We start from the raw sequence: 19369 nt of genomic DNA on the forward strand, positions 1-19369 counted from the left end.
CCAGGACAATCGGGGCTGCCCACGGACTCTGACTCTCCCGTATCACACCATTCTGTAACATATGGGCTAGCATCTCCTTAACCTCTTTATACATCTTGGGAGGTATCTGCCGGTATCTCTCCCACACTGGAGCAGCGCTCCCAGTAGGAATCTCGTGGGTAATGGCTTCGGTGCAACCAAAATCACCCTCATGGTGAGCAAAGACTTCCTGGTACCGCTCCAGCACATCCTCAACCTGCTGCACCTGTCGAAGTGTAAGTCCCATCAATTCAGCCCGCATTCGTTCTAGGATTCTTCGTCCCCCCTTCGCAGTAGCCTGGTGGGGTTCTGGCGGCACAGTGACCGCCAGAGTCCAGGGGTCTCCTCGTACAGTGGACAGCTGTACCACATCAGGTTGCACCAACTTCTCTGTCATTCCCAGAATCTGGGCTATTTCCGCCCTGGGATGGAGTGTGAGATCATCTTCGCCCAGATTAACACACCGCACTATAACATTGCCACCCTGGATGGTAGCCAGTGTCCGAGCCACCAAGAGTCCGGGGGGTACTTTGTCCATCGATGTTGGTTCTATCTGAACTTTGACCCCCTCAAGAGGTGTGCAGGCCCGTGCAGGTAATGTGAGTACAGTTTGTTCGGGCGGTAAGGTGAGCACCGTAGCTGCTGGCACTATTATTTTCCCCAGGATCTTCCCTTCACTCGACGTCTCCTGAGTCTGGGCAGCTCGGATTAGTTGTTGAAAGACCCTCCTTTGGGGAGTTCGCAGGTCCCACTGGTCTAGAGGAATCTCCTTCGGCTCACTAAGCAGGATTTGCCCGATCTCTTTCAGCACATTCATTCCGAGGGTCACCGGGGGTCCACTTCCGGTTCCCCCTGCGACCAGGACGACTCCTTTTTTTCCCACATCTTTTCCACACACTCATATTTTCATCCACACCACCCCTGCGACCGGGATGGGTAATTGATTAGCTGCCGTGAGTCTAATTACTGTTCCCATTCAGGCCGTGCTATCTCTGGAAATCGCTATTGAAAGTAGGCTTCTGTCATCGTAGTCACCTGGGATCCCGTGTCAACAAGGCAGTGAACAGCCCGACCGCTTATTTCGGACCAGACAGTCGGGCTGCTGGAAACTAGGTCCTTGGGACTTCCTCTTTTTCCTTCCCCTTCCTCAGGCTCCGTGCTGTGTCCCCCGAACACGGAGCCTGCTAGTTTAACGGCTGTCGCGACAGGGGCCTCCCTCGGCTAGCACAGCCCCTGGCGTAATGTCCTGCCTCCCTCCTCTATGGAACTCTCCTGCAGGGGGGGGTCCTGAATTCAATTCTTTCCAGAACTGGGGCAATCGATCTGGGTATCTCTAGTGTCGGGGCAGGGGTCTTCTTGAGACTGAACCATTCATCCCGCATCTCCTTCCGCATCTCTCAAGCCCATTCCGGTTCAGCTGCAGGCGGGGTGGGTACCTCATTACTCCGGACCATCCCTGCCAGGGCCGTCACCCCCATCTCCTGCTCTCTGACACGTGCCTCCGCCCCCACTTCTAGAAAAGTCATACATGGGTTGGCGCGCAGGCGCTCCCGCATGGCCTGCTTCAGCTGCACATCCCTGAGGCCTGCTACAAACTGGTCCCTTACATCAGGGGGGCCCATTCCCAAATTCCCCATGTCGCCTTTTCTAGTGATTAGAGATGAGCGGTGTTCGACTAGAACTGTTCGCCAATCTCAAATTCGAGCTGTTTTGGGCGGTGTTCGAGTTGTTCGACGAACCCGAACGATTTGCAAAAAATTCGGCTGTTCGAGGTTATGTTCGATAACTGTTCGTGCACCAAAAGCGTGTCCTGCATGTCTGGCGCTATTTAGAGCACCAATCATGCAGGGATTGTCTGCCACTCACTGTAATGCCACAGCCATGGTGGTTGTGGCATTACAGTGATTGCCCAAATCGATGGGAACAGTGCCAACAGTGAAACATGAAAAGCCGGCAATTCAGCAGCGGCATACACCGGTACCCGACAATTTAGAACCGAAAGAATAGAGCTTCACACATAGATTAGATAGATAGAAACATGTCAGTCACATATATATGAAGTACAGTGAAAGTGCTGCTTACTGTACTTGTCATTTAGCGTAAAGGATTTATCAAAAAAAAATATTAGTGTTTTCATGCACCGTCTCTTTAAAAAAGCCGGCCGGCAATTCAGCATCTGTACCCGACAATTTATAACAGACAGAATAGAGCTTCACACATAGATTAGATAGATAGAAACATGTCAGTCACATATATATGAAGTACAGTGATAGTGTTGGTTACTGTACTTGTCATTTAGTATTAAAATAAAGGATTTATTATTAAAAAAATTGGCGTGGGGTTCCCCTTAATTTTAGGCTCTAGCGGAGGTTAAGCAGACGGCTGGGGCAGATGTTTGAAGCCTGGGAAGGGGGTAATACCCACGGAGCTTCCCAGGCTACTAATATCAGCCCCCAGCTGAATACATAGCCTTTACTAGCTATTAAAATGGGGGACACCCCAAAAAAAATGACGTGGGGTCCCCCCTAATTTAATAGCTAGCAAAGGCTAGGCAGACAGCTGGGGGCTGATATTAATAGCCCAGGAAGGGAGCCATGAATATTGGCCCCCTCCCAGGCTAGAAACACCAGCCGTCAGCCGCCCCAGAAATGGCGCATTCATAGGATGCGCCAATTCTGGCACTTAGCCTCGCTCTTCCACGCTGCCCTGGTGCGGTGGCAGGGGGTAATAGGGTTGGGGTTGATGTCAGCTTATAATGCCAGCTGACATCAAGCCCAGGTTAGTAATGGAGAGGCGTCTATAAGACACCCTCATTACTAACCCCATAGTCAAAGTTAAAAAAAACACAAACACCCAGAATAAAGTCCTTTAATTGAAATAAAGACACAATCCTTTATTGTTCTAAATTAAACTATACTTACCGTCACGCCCATTCCAGCTGAAGCCAACGATCTCCTGCAATAAAAGAAAAATAATAAAGCAACCTCATCCTTACCTTTCCATGGTTCCAACGACAGCTTCAGCTCTGCTACATCGAGATGACAGGCTGGACCGCAGCAGAACGCTGCCATCCAGCCTCTCATCCCGCAGACACTGAGAAGCGCAGGCTTGCTTGCGCTGCTCAGCGTCTCTCTGTGACGACATCCAGATGAGCCGAGTTCATGTCCAATGAACTCGGCTCACCTCATGCACGTCACTGACAGCGTGGGAAAATTCTCACGCTGAAGCGGTGAGTGCAGGAGAATTCTCCCACGCTGTCAGTGACGTGCATAAGGTGAGCTCATGTCCAATGAACTCAGCTCACCTCCTGCACGTCACTGACAGCGTGGGAGAATTCTCCTGCACTCAGCGCTTCAGCGTGAGAATTCTCCCACGCTGAAGCGCTGAGTGCAGGAGAATTTTCCCACGCTGTCAGTGACGTGCATAAGGTGAGCTCATGTCCAATGAACTCAGCTCACCTCCTGCACGTCACTGACAGCGTGGGAGAATTCTCCTGCACTCAGCGCTTCAGTGTGAGAATTCTCCCACGCTGAAGCGCTGAATGCAGGAGAATTTTCCCACGCTGTCAGTGACGTGCATGAGGTGAGCCGAGTTCATTGGACATTAACTCGGCTCATCTGGATGCCCTCACAGAGAGACACTGTGGAGCGCAAGCAAGCCTGCGCTTCTCAGTGTCTGCGGGATGAGAGGCTGGATGGCAGCGTTCTGCTGCGGTCCAGCCTGTCATCTCGATGTAGCAGAGCTGAAGCTGTCATGGGAACCATGGAAAGGTAAGGATGATGTTGCTTTATTATTTTTCTTTTATTTCAGGAGATCGTTGGCTTCAGCTGGAATGGGCGTGATGGTAAGTATGGTTTAATTTAGAACAATAAAGAATTGTGTGTTTATTTCAATTAAAGGACTTTTTTCTGGGTGTTGTGTTTTTTTTAAATACTTTACTAGAAATTCATGGTGGTCATGTCTAATATTGGCGTGACCCCATGAATTTCGGGCTTAGGGCCAGCTGATAATACCAAGCTGGCCCTAACCCCTTTATTACCCAGTGAGCCACCGCATCAGGGCCCTGGATGAGTTGGGTACAGCGCCAGAAGATGGCGCTTCTATGAACGCGCCATTTTCCGGGGTGGCTGCGGACTGCAATTTGCAGCGGGGGTGGCCCAGAAAGCTTGGGCCTCCCTGCGCTGCGGATTCCTGCCCCCAGCTGCCTAGTTGTACCTGGCTGGACACAAAAACATGGCGAAGCCCCACGTCAATTTTCTTTAAATTATTTCATGAAATAATTAAGAAAAAAAGGGCTTCCCTATATTGTTGTGTCCGGCCAGGTACAAATAGGCAGCTGGTGGTTGGGGGCAGCCCGTTCCTGCCTGCTGTACCTGGCTGGACACAAATATAGTGCGAAGCCCCACGTCAATTTTTTTTTAATTATTTCATGAATTTCCTGAAATAATTAAAAAAAATTGAAGTGGGGCTTCGCACTATATTTGTGTCCAGCCAGGTACAGCAGGCAGGAACGGGCTGCCCCCATCCACCAGCTGCCTATTTGTACCTGGCCGGACACAACAATATAGGGAAGCCCTTTTTTTCTTAATTATTTCATGAATTTCATGAAATAATTAAAAAAAAAGTACGTGGGGCTTCGCCCTATTTTTGTGTCCAGCCAGGTACAACTAGGCAGCTGGGGGCTGGAATCTGCAGCGCAGGGAGGCCCAAGCTTTCTGGCCCCCCCCCCCCCCGCTACAAATTGCAGTCCGCAGCCACCCCGGAAAATGGCGCGTTCATAGAAGCACCATCTTCTGGCGCTGTACCCAACTCATCCAGGGCCCTGGTGCGGTGGCTCACTGGGTAATAAAGGGGTTAGGGCCAGCTTGGTATTATCAGCTGGCCCCAAGCCCAAAATTCATGGGGTCACGCCAATATTAGACATGACCACCATGAATTTCTAGTAAAGTATTTAAAAAAAACACAACACCCAGAATAAAGTCCTTTAATTGAAATAAAGACACAATTCTTTATTGTTCTAAATTAAACCATACTTACCATCACACCCATTCCAGCTGAAGCCAACGATCTCCTGCAATAAAAGAAAAATAATAAACCAACCTCATCCTTACCTTTCCATGGTTCCCACGACAGCTTCAGCTCTGCTACATCGAGATGACTGGCTGGACCGCAGCAGAACGCTGCCATCCAGTCTGTCATCCCGCAGACACTGAGAAGCGCAGGCATGCTTGCGCTCCTCACTGTCTCGCTGTGACGGCATCCAGATGAGCCGAGGTCATGTCCAATGAACTCGGCTCACCTCATGCACGTCACTGACAGCGTGGGAAAATTCTCACGCTGAAGTGCTGAGTGCAGGAGAATTCTCCCACGCTGTCAGTGATGTGCATGAGGTGAGCTCATGTCCAATGAACTCAGCTCACCTCCTGCACGTCACTGACAGCGTGGGAAAATTCTCCTGCAATCAGCGCTTCAGCGTGAGAATTTTCCCACGCTGTCAGTGACGTGCATGAGGTGAGCCGAGTTCATTGGACATGAACTCGGCTCATCTGGATGTCGTCATAGAGAGACGCTGAGCAGCGCAAGCAAGCCTGCGCTTCTCAGTGTCTGCGGGATGACAGGCTGGATGGCAGCGTTCTGCTGCGGTCCAGCCTGTCATCTCGATGTAGCAGAGCTGAAGCTGTCGTGGGAACCATGGAAAGGTAAGGATGAGGTTGCTTTATTATTTTTCTTTTATTGCAGGAGATCGTTGGCTTCAGCTGGAATGGGCGTGATGGTAAGTATGGTTTAATTTAGAACAATAAAGGATTGTGTCTTTATTTCAATTAAAGGACTTTATTCTGGGTGTTTGTGTTTTTTTTAACTTTGACTATGGGGTTAGTAATGGGGGTGTCTTATAGACGCCTCTCCATTACTAACCTGGGCTTGATGTCAGCTGGCATTATAAGCTGACATCAACCCCAACCCTATTACCCCCTGCCACCGCACCAGGGCAGCGTGGAAGAGCGAGGCTAAGTGCCAGAATTGGCGCATCCTATGAATGCGCCATTTCTGGGGCGGCTGACGGCTGGTGTTTCTAGCCTGGGAGGGGGCCAATATTCATGGCTCCCTTCCTGGGCTATTAATATCAGCCCCCAGCTGTCTGCCTAGCCTTTGCTAGCTATTAAATTAGGGGGGACCCCACGTCATTTTTTTGGGGGGGTCCCCCATTTTAATAGCTAGTAAAGGCTATGTATTCAGCTGGGGGCTGATATTAGTAGCCTGGGAAGCTCCGTGGGTATTACCCCCTTCCCAGGCTTCAAACATCTGCCCCAGCCGTCTGCTTAACCTCCGCTAGAGCCTAAAATTAAGGGGAACCCCACGCCAATTTTTTTAATAATAAATCCTTTATTTTAATACTAAATGACAAGTACAGTAACCAACACTATCGCTGTACTTCATATATATGTGACTGACATGTTTCTATCTATCTAATCTATGTGTGATGCTCTATCTTTCTGTTCTAAATTGTCGGGTACCGCTGCTGAATTGCCGGCCGGCTTTTTAAAGAGACAGTGCATGAAAACACTATTATTTTTTTAAATAAATCCTTTACACTAAATGACAAGTACAGTAAGCAACACTATCACTGTACTTATTATATATGTGACTGACATGTTTCTATCTATCTAATCTATGTGTGAAGCTCTATTCTTTCTGTTCTAAATTGTCGGGTACAGATGCTGAATTGCCGGCCGGCTTTTTTAAAGAGACAGTGCATGAAAACACTAATATTTTTTTTAATAAATCCTTTACACTAAATGACAAGTGCAGTAACCAACACTGTCACTGTGCTTCTTATATGTGTGACTGACATGTTTCTATCTATCTAATCTATGTGTGATGCTCTATTCCTTCTTGTCTAAATTGTCGGGTACCGGTGTATGCCGCTGCTGAATTTGCCGGCCGGCTTTTTTAAAGAGAGTGTCTTCTGAGCAGTTTGTCAGCTTTTGGACACCTTTGCAGGTGTTTTCTATGTGTTTATATGTGTTTTTGTTTGCCTGCCATTGGTTTTAACGGTGTTCGACGGTGTTCTAAGGTGTTCGACGAACAGTTCGACGAACAGTTCCTCGAACATCCCGGTGTTCGACGAACCGAACCGAACCCGAACACTACGGGGGTGGCTCAACACTACTAGTGATATAGGCATGCACACTCTGTAAGGCACTAACATACTGCGTCACAGTCTCCCCCTCCTGCTGCACTTGGTGAAACAGTCGTATCCTCAGCTCTCCTACATGGGTGGGATCCCCATGCATCTCCTCCAGTATCCGCACCACTTTTTCTACAGTATCCCGGTCATGTGGAAGTCGGTACATCACAGACTGTTGGGCCTCGCCGTCCAGGGCCAGTAAGGCTATTTCGGCTTGCATAGCTGGGGTCATCGGGTGCATGCGTAACATACTCCTAACTCTCTCAGTCCAGTCCCACAGCATCATATTGTCCCCGGTGAACTTTGGGAGATTGCTGAGCATGGCCCCCAGCGGCAAGCTAGATTTAGGGGCTCCCAGGATGGACTGCTCTGCAGTGTCTGTGTCTAACGATTGCATCCTGCCGACTACGCCAAATGTAACACAGGTACTTTAGATGCAGTGACACAGAAACACAGAGAAGCCAGTACAGGGTTAATAAACAGGGAAAGTTTATGATAACTAGGTGAATCTTCACGCAGGGAGTAACAGGGGAAAATAGCAGGTATTAGTCTGTAACTGACAGTTTTCAGTTTAACTAGATGTAGCAGAGTCAAACCGGTAACAAACGACAGTTTTTTCACTTAGCTGACTTGTGTCCTCTACAAGGCAGTTGCCAGCTGGTGCTGGTGACGTTGTCTTCAGGCTTCCCCGCCCAAACAATGCTCCATCTTCTGGCGGCAGCGGGTGGTCTCCGGTTTTACCCGCTGAACCCCTAGTCCATAACAGTGCACCTCACATGCTCAGCTCCACGGACCCTGCGTCTCTTCTCCCTACAGTCAGCTTGACTCCTCCGGTCGACTGCACTCGGATCCCTTGCTCCAAGTCCTGTAGCCAGGAGCCTGGACCCTCTCACACTGCTCTGCTCCGCAGGACCCTGCTTCGCTTTCCCGCGCAAACGTCCTCTTCTCTCCCTCTCTCACGTCACACCAGGAGTCCCTCTGTCACCTTGTAGCACCCTGAGGATTCGGCTGCTACAGGGGTATTGCACCTCAACCCAGAGGTGTGATATTCCACTCCCGGGTAAGGAAGGAGTGTGGAACTGAGCTCAGATAGACTGCATGCACTACATACATCCCATTCCAGAGGAGCAGGCCGACGGTACTCCCACTTAGAAATGTGCAGGTACAACCGAGCCTGTTCCTGGCTGGAGTGGGAGGGGGGTGGTACATCCCATGTAGTGTAGGGGCAGATAGGGGGAGCAGTCTGGGTAGTGATAGGAGCTCATTGGGTGCTGGTCACCTGAGCTCACACATAGAGGGATATATAAGGAGGGCACCAACTTAGATCAGGGTCAGACGCTGAGAACAAGTCAGTTGGAGAGGAGAGAGAAGGAAACAGCAGCCCTGGAGAGAGAGAGAGTGGAGCAGAGAAAGACCCAGAGGGGGAAGACTGAAGGGACCCAAGAACCCAAATTAGAGCACCGGGTGAGGAGTCAGCAAGAGGGTACCGGAACCCAAGCTGGTGGGGGCAAAGACATTCCCCAGCCAGAGACCGGAGACCGTGGGCAGTGTCTGTCACGGTCACCCACCACATTCACCCCGAAGGCACACCACATGAAGGGTCAGGGAACCCAGGGCCAAGGGTGTCCCAAAAGAAGGCCCGAGGGAGCTGGACCTAGGTGAATCACTGGTGGGGACGGCTGAAGAAAGGACAGAGGGAGAGCTCAGGGCCACGCTCTGGACTTGTTTGGGGGTTGGCTGGATCCAGGACCTGGTGGACGCAGCACGGCTCGGGTGGTCACTAGCAGCTGGAGTGACCGGAACATCAGCAGTAAGTAAACACCCTTAACTGCACAACCCGAGTCTGTCTTCATTGCCGGCTGCACCGCACCACCACAACCCCCATCCTCTGCGCCTGTCCCCTCTGAGGCTATACCCCTCCCGTTGGGGGTTATCCCACCAAGCTGCGCATCCACCATCAGCCTCAGCGGACCCTGCTGCAGCGGCGGCCACAGTGACCGCATTACAACGGGTGGCGTAGTCGACACAAAAGAACTTTAGTAACATCTGTAAAGCTGCCACATAACACTTAGCTTGACGCCCTGGGCACGGGACCGGGTCACAGCCGCTCGGAGACTACAACCCCCCATCTGATCCGGTGCCGGGGCCCTGGGCACGGGACCGGGTCACAGCCGCTCGGAGACTACAACCCCCCATCTGATCCGGTGCCGGGTATTCCCCTCAAAAAGGAATATGTCCCAGGGGGCGCGTCAACTTTGGCGTAGTCGGCAGGATTACGTGCCCACAACACCCGGGTACTGCGTGCCTGAAGAAAAGTGCAAGTTTACCTCAGAAAGAAGACTCCTGCCGGTTCCGGAGGGTCCACGCCATCGGACTCCATCACCAGTCGTTTCCCGCCGATTGTCTGCCATTTCCAACTTGTTCCCGCCATCTGCAGAGTTTCCCGCCACTGGGCGACGCTTCCCGCCAAAACCGCAGATTTCCCGCCTTGGAAGAGCAGCGGACGCCATTATGGGCGTGCCAAAGGAGGGCAAGAGGCCACCTCCCATCGTGGGCCAGGACAGAAAATGGCGCCAAAAGTGGAAACCGCCCCCACCAACAGAGACTGTGATGCTGGAGGTGTCTGTCAGCGTGAAAGAACTACCCCTGGAGCTGACAGTCACCGAGCAGCCCCGGGACCGCCCTCGAAGTGGGAGGAGACGAAAGAAGAGAACAAAGATGGGTGTCGCTTGGAGCAGTCTGGAGCGAGCGCACCCGGAGACAAGAAGTCTGGAGAGGAGTAGCAAAGAAGCTCACCCGGAGATGTCCAGAGAGCAGAGCAGCACCGGCCCGCTGGCCAGGAGCCTGCTGGAAGAAGAGCAGAGCAGCACCGACCCGTTGGTCAGGAGCCTGCTAGACACCACGACCCCACTAGGCCTAGTGGAGGTCCTTGCACAGCTCCCCCGAGACCGGGAGTGTGCGCAGACTGCCCTGGAGGGCCTCGCACGGAGGATGGCCCGGGTACAGCGCGAGATATTGGCGGAATGGAGCCGGGAGATGGCCCAGCAAGCTGAAACCAAGACGCAAGCTGAAACCAAGACCCGGAGCACGCCAGCCGAGATGAGGAAGGAGACCGCCTCTGAGGATGGCGCGGGAGGACCCAAGGCCGGAGACGGCGCCGAGGAGGGAGCCGAACGCATGGAGGCAGGTAAAGGGGACGCCTATACCCCAAGCCGTGACACCGCTTACCTGCCCCAGCTCCCCGTCGCAGAGCCCGAAAGTCCCCCTGCTGTGCCCGAAAACGCCATGTCACCGACGCAGACTAGGCCCCAACCGGAAGCCACCGCCGCGACCCCTGTGACGTCACACGCCTCGACCCCGAGCGTGACCAAGCAGGAAGTACCACCAGCCTGGTCGCAGGGCCTAGAATTCCCGGGCGCCGCAACACCAACAGCGCCCCCTACCTCCGCGGAGCCTCCGGCCTGGTCGCAAGGCCAGGTAGCCCAGGGCGCCGCCGTATTAACGGTGCCCTTCACCTTCCAGGTGCCCCAGGCCTGGCCGCAAGGCCTGGGCAACCCGGGCGCCACCACCACCGCGCCCGCACCCGTAAAACCAAGGGTGCCGCGTCTGGGAGAGGACTTGTTCAGCCAGCTCACATGGCCGGACGGGTCTGAAGTTACCAACAGCTACAAGCAAAGAGCAGGAGGAAGACGCCGTTGAGTGCGGCAGAGCAGGAGCTGTAAATAGTTACCCAATCGGGGTATATAGAAACTGAAACTGTTGCTGCTAAAATAGTCCCCGTTGGGACCAGGGAACTGTTTACCCGTTAACCCCTTCATCCTACAGGCTGAGGACTGTGAGCAGCCATTCCCTACCCTCTACCTGGCCGAGGACTGAGAGCGGCCAACTTCCCCTGTATATAGTTGCGCGTCCTAAAGCGCCCCCTACCGGTTTTATAAGAAAACCAGATTTTTCTAAGAGACTGTCGCACTTTTCCCGGACACACGTTGCACAGTGTCCGGAGGAGGAACCAGAGACAAGAGAAGTCTACGAGAATGTTTATATAAAAAGTTTTATATATATATAATGTTTATATGTTTTATATGTTCATATAAAAATTTTGTATGTTTTGGTGTTTTATGTCTTACAGCCCGAGGGCGTGCTGTGATTTACCAGGGGGGAATGTAGCACCCTGAGGATTCGGCTGCTACAGGGGTATTGCACCTCAACCCAGAGGTGTGATATTCCACTCCCGGGTAAGGAAGGAGTGTGGAACTGAGCTCAGATAGACTGCATGCACTACATACATCCCATTCCAGAGGAGCAGGCCGACGGTACTCCCACTTAGAAATGTGCAGGTACAACCGAGCCTGTTCCTGGCTGGAGTGGGAGGGGGGTGGTACATCCCATGTAGTGTAGGGGCAGATAGGGGGAGCAGTCTGGGTAGTGATAGGAGCTCATTGGGTGCTGGTCACCTGAGCTCACACATAGAGGGATATATAAGGAGGGCACCAACTTAGATCAGGGTCAGACGCTGAGAACAAGTCAGTTGGAGAGGAGAGAGAAGGAAACAGCAGCCCTGGAGAGAGAGAGAGTGGAGCAGAGAAAGACCCAGAGGGGGAAGACTGAAGGGACCCAAGAACCCAAATTAGAGCACCGGGTGAGGAGTCAGCAAGAGGGTACCGGAACCCAAGCTGGTGGGGGCAAAGACATTCCCCAGCCAGAGACCGGAGACCGTGGGCAGTGTCTGTCACGGTCACCCACCACATTCACCCCGAAGGCACACCACATGAAGGGTCAGGGAACCCAGGGCCAAGGGTGTCCCAAAAGAAGGCCCGAGGGAGCTGGACCTAGGTGAATCACTGGTGGGGACGGCTGAAGAAAGGACAGAGGGAGAGCTCAGGGCCACGCTCTGGACTTGTTTGGGGGTTGGCTGGATCCAGGACCTGGTGGACGCAGCACGGCTCGGGTGGTCACTAGCAGCTGGAGTGACCGGAACATCAGCAGTAAGTAAACACCCTTAACTGCACAACCCGAGTCTGTCTTCATTGCCGGCTGCACCGCACCACCACAACCCCCATCCTCTGCGCCTGTCCCCTCTGAGGCTATACCCCTCCCGTTGGGGGTTATCCCACCAAGCTGCGCATCCACCATCAGCCTCAGCGGACCCTGCTGCAGCGGCGGCCACAGTGACCGCATTACAACGGGTGGCGTAGTCGACACAAAAGAACTTTAGTAACATCTGTAAAGCTGCCACATAACACTTAGCTTGACGCCCTGGGCACGGGACCGGGTCACAGCCGCTCGGAGACTACAACCCCCCATCTGATCCGGTGCCGGGTATTCCCCTCAAAAAGGAATATGTCCCAGGGGGCGCGTCAACCTGACCTCCCAGCTCTCTCTCTCCACACACCCCCTGCTTCCCTGTCACATGACTCCTCTGCTTGCAGTCTGTCTTCCCCCTGCAACAAGAGGTACGGCCCCGGCAGTTCCGGATCCCTTGCTCTGAAAGCACTCACACCCCGGTCTTCCCCCTTACAACTACATGTGCTTTTTCATTGCTTTTTTTTACATTGTGCTTACAACCTTACAAGTCATGTGATTTCCAAATGGTAAAAAAAACAGTATATACGAGGAAATACAGTCATAAAACCCTGGTACAGCGCCCAGATCTGTATTCTGTAACCATAGGATGGAAGCCCTGCGAACAGCCTCCTACCTGACTGCATCCCCGGCTCCTCTTTTATTAAGCCTGCCAGATGCTGCGTAACCCTATGGCCACATTCACACGTTCAGTATTTGGTCAGTATATTACATCTGTATTTGTAAGTCAAAATCAGGAGTGGGTGATAAATACAGAAGTGGTGACATGTTTCAATTATACTTTTCCTCTGATTGTTCTGTAATAGTGGGGAAGGACGTAGCCTTCCCTAGGCACTGAAGTAGTTAAGGAAAGTGTTCCCTTAATTAATCCTTTCTGAACAGTGGTAGGCCAAGCTAAGGGGTTAGTTCTGGCATAGTTCCTTGTGGGCTGCAGTACCTGTAATCAGCCACAAGATTCTACTGTCCTGGGTACAGATGTCAGGTTGAGTCTGCTAGCAGTGTTATAGACAGTGATGAGTTAAAGTTCTGTGATGACAGCTCACAGAGGGTGGGCACATTAGCAAAAAGCCTCTGTTTTAGTGTCCAGAGGGCAGTTAGAGATAGGACAGTGACCATTACGGGCAGCCTGAATATATGTGGCTGCTAGGGTAGACGGGAGCTCCATACCCTCAGACAGTGGGATCAATAGTGCAAAAGTCTCCCTACGCAAGAGCAAGAGTTCTGTTAGCCGACCGGAGAAACTCAAAGGAAGTGTTGAGGACCCGGGGCACTTCTAGTCTGCGGGAAGCAGAAGAAGATAAATAGGACTCCAGGCTAAGACATGGGGGAGAGATTGGATCCAGATCACTGTTAGTATTACAGAAGAGTCTCTTGGGCTAGAGATAGAGTCACAGAGATGCTTCACTCAAAGAGGGAACCAGGGCTGAAGATGTTGCCAGCGCCTGTGAGAGAGATGATAACCTGTCGGGCCTTATCCATTATATCTGCCTGTAAATATTGTATATATTCCTCTTCCCCAAGTAAAGTTCAAGTTCTGGTTAAGAACCTCGTGTCCTCTGAATTTATTGCTGCCCTGGTCCCAGAAGAGAAATGCCTTGAGACAGCCGCGATCGGATGGCTTGAAGTAAGTGAAGAGCACCACATACACAGCCACACTTCAGAAGGAGGACACGTATTCTCTGTAGGGTGCCAGAGCGAGAGGGTGCTACAGCTCACCCACGACTACCTCGCTGGGGCACCTTACATTTGGCGTAGTCGGCAGGATGCGAGCTCCTCGCATGAAGAAAGCGGGGAAGAGCCGACGCAGAACACTGAGGAGAAAGTGTTGGAAGGCATGCGGCCCAAGATGGCGGCCCGAAGCATGGATTCCAAGATGGTGACAATGGCGGTAAAGTCTGGGAGACGAACCGCCTATCGTGGGAGTGGACGCCGCCGGAGAGTGCGAAAAGATGTCCAGCCCCTACGAGTTCCGGCCCGAAGAAGGATGGGCCCAGCGGTGAAGATGCGTCCCAGGATGGGACGTCCAGTGAGGAAGAGGGCGCGGCGTAAAGTGAAGTCCGGCCCCGTGAGTATCAGCACGCACAGAGAAGGGGCACGGCTGAAGGCAGAGCTGCCGAGAGTGACGAGTGACGCGGCGGTCGCGTCAGAAGGCCGGCCCAGGAAGAGGCGGAGTTGGACGCGCAAGACGCACCTCACCGGTAAGCGACCGGCGCCATTTTCTGTCTGGCACGCGAGAGGAAGGAGGTGCTGCAGTGGACGTCTTGGGAAGATGGCAGTCCGAGGATCTGATTATATGTGCGAGTCGAGCAGTGAGGAGGAACTCCTGGAGTTCACCACCCTAGGGGCCGCAGCCGGAAGTCGCTCACCCGCGGATGCTGCCTGTGAGCCTTTGCCCCCAGTGGCTGTTCAGTGGACCACTAGGCCCGATCCGGAGCTGGGCCTGCTCGTCCACGAGCTTCGCATGTGGTGCTGGAGCCGGATGCCGGAAGACACGCCCCCCTCGGCTGAGGGAGGAGAACATTCCAGTGGGGCCGGAGCAACAACTGCAGCGGAGCTTGAAGGAGGTGAGCGGTCTATGCCCCAGCGGCCAATTTCGCCTGCGGCGACTGCCGCGATAGTTTCCGCAGCGACAGGGAACCCAAGGCCTGAAGGGGATGGTGCGGAGGCGAGGCCCGCTAAATGGAAGGCCGCGCGGGAGAGTTTTTGGCAGCTGGCAATGGAGGCCGTCAACTCCCCTTCGGCAAAGCGTTATGCCGAGCTAGGGAGTCTGAAGTGGACTACCCGCAACCTCCCGATGACGCCACGAGAGCAGCGGCGATGGACCGATATCTTCCTAAGAGGCTGGCTGGAGGAGTCCAACGCAGCAAGGAGGGAGTCGGTGGAGGCGTCCCAGACTCGGGGGCGAGTCCTCGAGTTCCATGTCCGTGAGGGGTATGGATTCTTAGAAGAGGAATGGACTGGGCATGAAGTGTTTGTGACCCGTGAAGTGATAAAACGGGACTATCTGCCTGACCGCCTTCACAACTTATGTGTAGGAGACATCGTGCATTTTGTGAAATGTGAATGCTCTAGAGGGTGGTATGCGGCTGCACTCACCCGACCGTACAAGTGGGAAGATATCCTTGAGAAGGACGAGGAGGTCTTTCGGCGAAGGGCCAAGAGAGAGGCCCTGCAGTGCTGGGCTAGGGAAACCTGTAAAGGATTCTTCCCCCTCCCAAGGCCGGCGTCCTGCAGAAGGATGAACCCAAGAAACAGCAGTGGGGAGATGTAGTAGGTGAAGAGGAGGAAGATTTCCCGAGCTGCAGTGGAGCCGACTCTCCCAGCGAGGCTGATTCCGCAACCAAACACCCAGAAGGGGCTGAGGCGGTTAAGCAAGGAGCCGTCGGAAGGGCTCCGGCTGCTGTCAGTCAGGAAGTCCACAGCTTCACAGTGACTAGCTATGGCCCTACTCAAGTCGGCTGTGGCAGCGCTACATCCTCGGATGAGGACCCCGGGCGGAGCCGATATCCTGACCAGCCTTGGAGGTGGAAGGAGCCACCTTCGTATGCAGCATGGGCCGCCTTCATGAAGGAGCGGAGGGAGGCCCGGAAGAAGTGAGCTAGCTGGCTAGAAGGTCCGCTGACCTTTCACCTCTTCCCTTACTAGGACCCACCAGCTGTGGTCCTGTTTTTTCTTTTGGGACTGTTTCCCAATAGGGGTGGAGTACCCCATGTCGAAGTAAGTTAAAAAAATATATATATGGAGGACTGTTTCCCTACCTCCCAGGCCACAAAGGCCTTAAACAGCACTAAAAGTTGTGTGCCCAAGAGAGCTGCTCTTTTTGTTTTTATTTTTATTTTTGTTGCGCTTGTTGCGCCTTTTTCTGCTGGAATTTGAAACACTGAGTACATTTTAGTACATGACTCAAGAAGAAGACTTCAGGACCAGTCATGTACTAAAATGTTTTAGTAAATGTATATGATGTCATAGCTGCTGATATGTATTGATTGCTTAGTGTGGTCGGGGACGACCAACATTAAAGTGTTGGGGAATGTAATAGTGGGGAAGGACGTAGCCTTCCCTAGGCACTGAAGTAGTTAAGGAAAGTGTTCCCTTAATTAATCCTCTCTGAACTGTGGTAGGCCAAGCTAAGGGGTTAGCTCTGGCATAATTCCTTGTGGGCTGCAGTACCTGTAATCAGCCACAAGATACCACTGTACTGGATGCAGATGTCAGGTTGAGTCTGCTAGCATTGTTATAGACAGTGATGGGTTAAAGTTCTGTGATGACAGCTCACAGAGGGTGGGCACATTAGCAAAAAGCCTCTGTTTTAGTGTCCAGAGGGCAGTTAGAGATAGGACAGTGACCATTACGGGCAGCCTGAATATATGTGGCTGCTAGGGTAGACGGGAGCTCCATACCCTCAGACAGTGGGATCAATAGTGCAAAAGTCTCCCTACGCAAGAGCAAGAGTCCTGTTAGCCAACCGGAAAAACTCAAAGGAAGTGTTGAGGACCCGGGGCACTTCTAGTCTGCAGGAAGCAGAAGAAGATAAATAGGACTCCAGGCTAAGACGTGGGGGAGAGATTGGATCCAGATCACTGTTAGTATTACAGAAGAATCTCTTGGGCTAGAGATAGAGTCACAGAGATGCTTCACTCAAAGAGGGAACCAGGGCTGAAGATGTTGCCAGCGCCTATGAGAGAGATGATAACCTGTCGGGCCTTATCCATTATATCTGCCTGTAAATATTGTATATATTCCTCTTCCCCAAGTAAAGTTCAAGTTCTGGTTAAGAACCTCGTGTCCTCTGAATTTATTGCTGCCCTGATCCCAGAAGAGAAATGCCTGGAGACAGCCGCGATCGGATGGCTTGAAGTAAGTGAAGAGCCCCACATACACAGCCACACTTCAGAGGGAGGACACGTATTGTCTGTAGGGTGCCAGAGCGAGAGGGTGCTACAGCTCGCCCACGACTACCTCGCTGGGGCACCTTACAGTTCCACTCCTGGTTTTGGCTTACAAATACTGATATTAAATACTGACCAAATACTGAATGTGTGAACGTGGCCTTACAGACAGACATTAGATAAATAGATAAATAGATGATGGATAGATAGATAGATAGATAGTGAAAAAAGGAATGAAAAAAACAGCACAAGCAAGAAAAGTAGTTTCAGGTCCAAAGCCCCCTAGGTACATACCAGTCCTATGATATAATCCAAAAAGTATGGAGGCAACACAGAAATAGAGTGAAAAAATACTCAAATTTTAATAGCCCGTATGGCAACGTTTCGGTCCCATACAGAAGACCTTTCTCAATATAGAGAGATAGATAAACAGATAGATAGATGGATGGATGGATGGATGGATGGATGGATAGATACATAGATACCTGTAGATAGATAGATTGATAGATACCTGTAGATACAGTAGATAGATTGATAGATTCCTGTAGATAGATAGATAGATACCTGTAGATAGATAGATTGATAGATACCTGTAGATACTGTAGATAGATTGATAGATACCTGTAGATAGATAGATTGATAGATACCTGTAGATAGATAGATAGATAGATAGATAGATAGATAGATAGATAGATAAAAGAAAAACCATAGGAGCACTACCAGCAAAAATTTGAAGGTGCTGAGCCTCCCAGGTAAAGACAAAAGCACCAAGCAAGAATTTTTTTCTATATAGATAAAGCACTGAGCAGAGTGAACGCTCCTGTGTATCTGGGAAAGAATTACAAAGATTAGATGTCAAAGGATTCGTCATGTTGCCATAAGGGCCCTGGTGTTCCTAGCTGCAAATAACACAATTTTTTCCGACCAAAAACACAGGAACCCAGAACAATGTAAAAAAACAAACAAAACGGAAGATAAAAAAGTAGTGTTGACGTGACCCAAGTCATTTGTGGTTCATTTTCATATTTTCTTTTTTTCTCCCATACAACAGGCGAAGATTGCTTATGGCGGCTACACAAATTATTACACCTCGTTTCCATATCAAAAGTCTAAGACTTTTTACCTCCAGAAGGACAAGCCGTAAGTCAGATCAGGAGGTCACAGTTTTAAGAATTAAAAAAAAAGTTTAAAGAAGCTGACAGTAATGCAACGGGAGCAGTTTAACAAGGGGATATCTGATGACAAGTTTCCTTTATGTTCCTGAGAAAATGATCTATGAATGTCTATGTGATTTTAGTTAATAATCATTTGAAGTTGACCTGACTTTTCTGATTTTAAAGCATCTATCCTTAACACTATGTTTCATGTATTCTCCTGTTATTGTCCTTGGAAATGTATGAATGATTCATCACATTGACAAAGGGAATAGTACCACCCAGTTGTCTAATTCATTTATTTTGGACTAGCTATTGAACCCGTTCTATGCCTGGGTGGTGAGCATTTTTATTGGTATATGGTCTCCCATGCTGGTATGTGTGGTACGTGCTGCCCCCCTCCTGGTATTTGTGCTGCCACCATCCTATCCTGGTATGCATGTCACCCCTCATCCCTATTCTGGCATGCATGGCACCTCTCATCCCTATCCTGGTATGCATGGCACCCCTCATCCCTATCCTGGTATGCATGGTACCCCATCCCTCATCCCTATCCTGGTATGTATGGTACCCCATCCCTCATCCCTATCCTGGTATGTATGGTACCCCATCTCTCATCCCCATACTGGTATGCATGGCCCCTCATCCGAATCCCGGTATGCATGGCACCCCTCATCCCCAACCCGGTATGCATGGCACCCCTCATCCCCAATCCCGGTATGCATGGCACCCCTCATCCCCAATCCCGGTATGCGTGGCACCCCTCATCCCCAATCCCGGTATGCGTGGCACCCCTCATCCCCAATCCCGGTATGCGTGGCACCCCTCATCCCCAATCCCGGTATGCGTGGCACCCCTCATCTCCAATCCCGGTATGCATGGCTCCCCTCATCCCCAATCCCAGTATGCTCCCAGTATGCGTGGCTCCCATCATCCCCAATCCCGGTATGCGTGGCTCCCCTCATCCCCAATGCTGGTATGTGTGGCTCCCCTCATCCCCATTCCCGGTATGCGTGGCACCCCTCATCCCCAATCCC

General features: G+C 51.5%; 1 protein-coding gene across 2 annotated transcripts in view; it reads left to right on the forward strand.

Annotated features, from left to right (window-relative positions):
- Positions 1-19369, forward strand: part of PKHD1L1 (PKHD1 like 1) — a 378989-nt gene that overhangs the window by 88213 nt on the left and 271407 nt on the right. For both annotated transcript variants that reach the window (XM_073679777.1, XM_073679778.1), the window contains exon 15: positions 18230-18318. In XM_073679777.1, the coding sequence (XP_073535878.1) occupies positions 18230-18318 (89 nt within the window). The remainder of the gene's footprint in view (positions 1-18229; positions 18319-19369) is intronic.

This window comes from Phyllobates terribilis, unplaced genomic scaffold, assembly GCF_046119375.1.
Source record: "Phyllobates terribilis strain yellow unplaced genomic scaffold, ASM4611937v1 Scaffold_4__5_contigs__length_816908805, whole genome shotgun sequence".
NCBI classification, from domain to species: Eukaryota; Metazoa; Chordata; class Amphibia; order Anura; family Dendrobatidae; genus Phyllobates; species Phyllobates terribilis.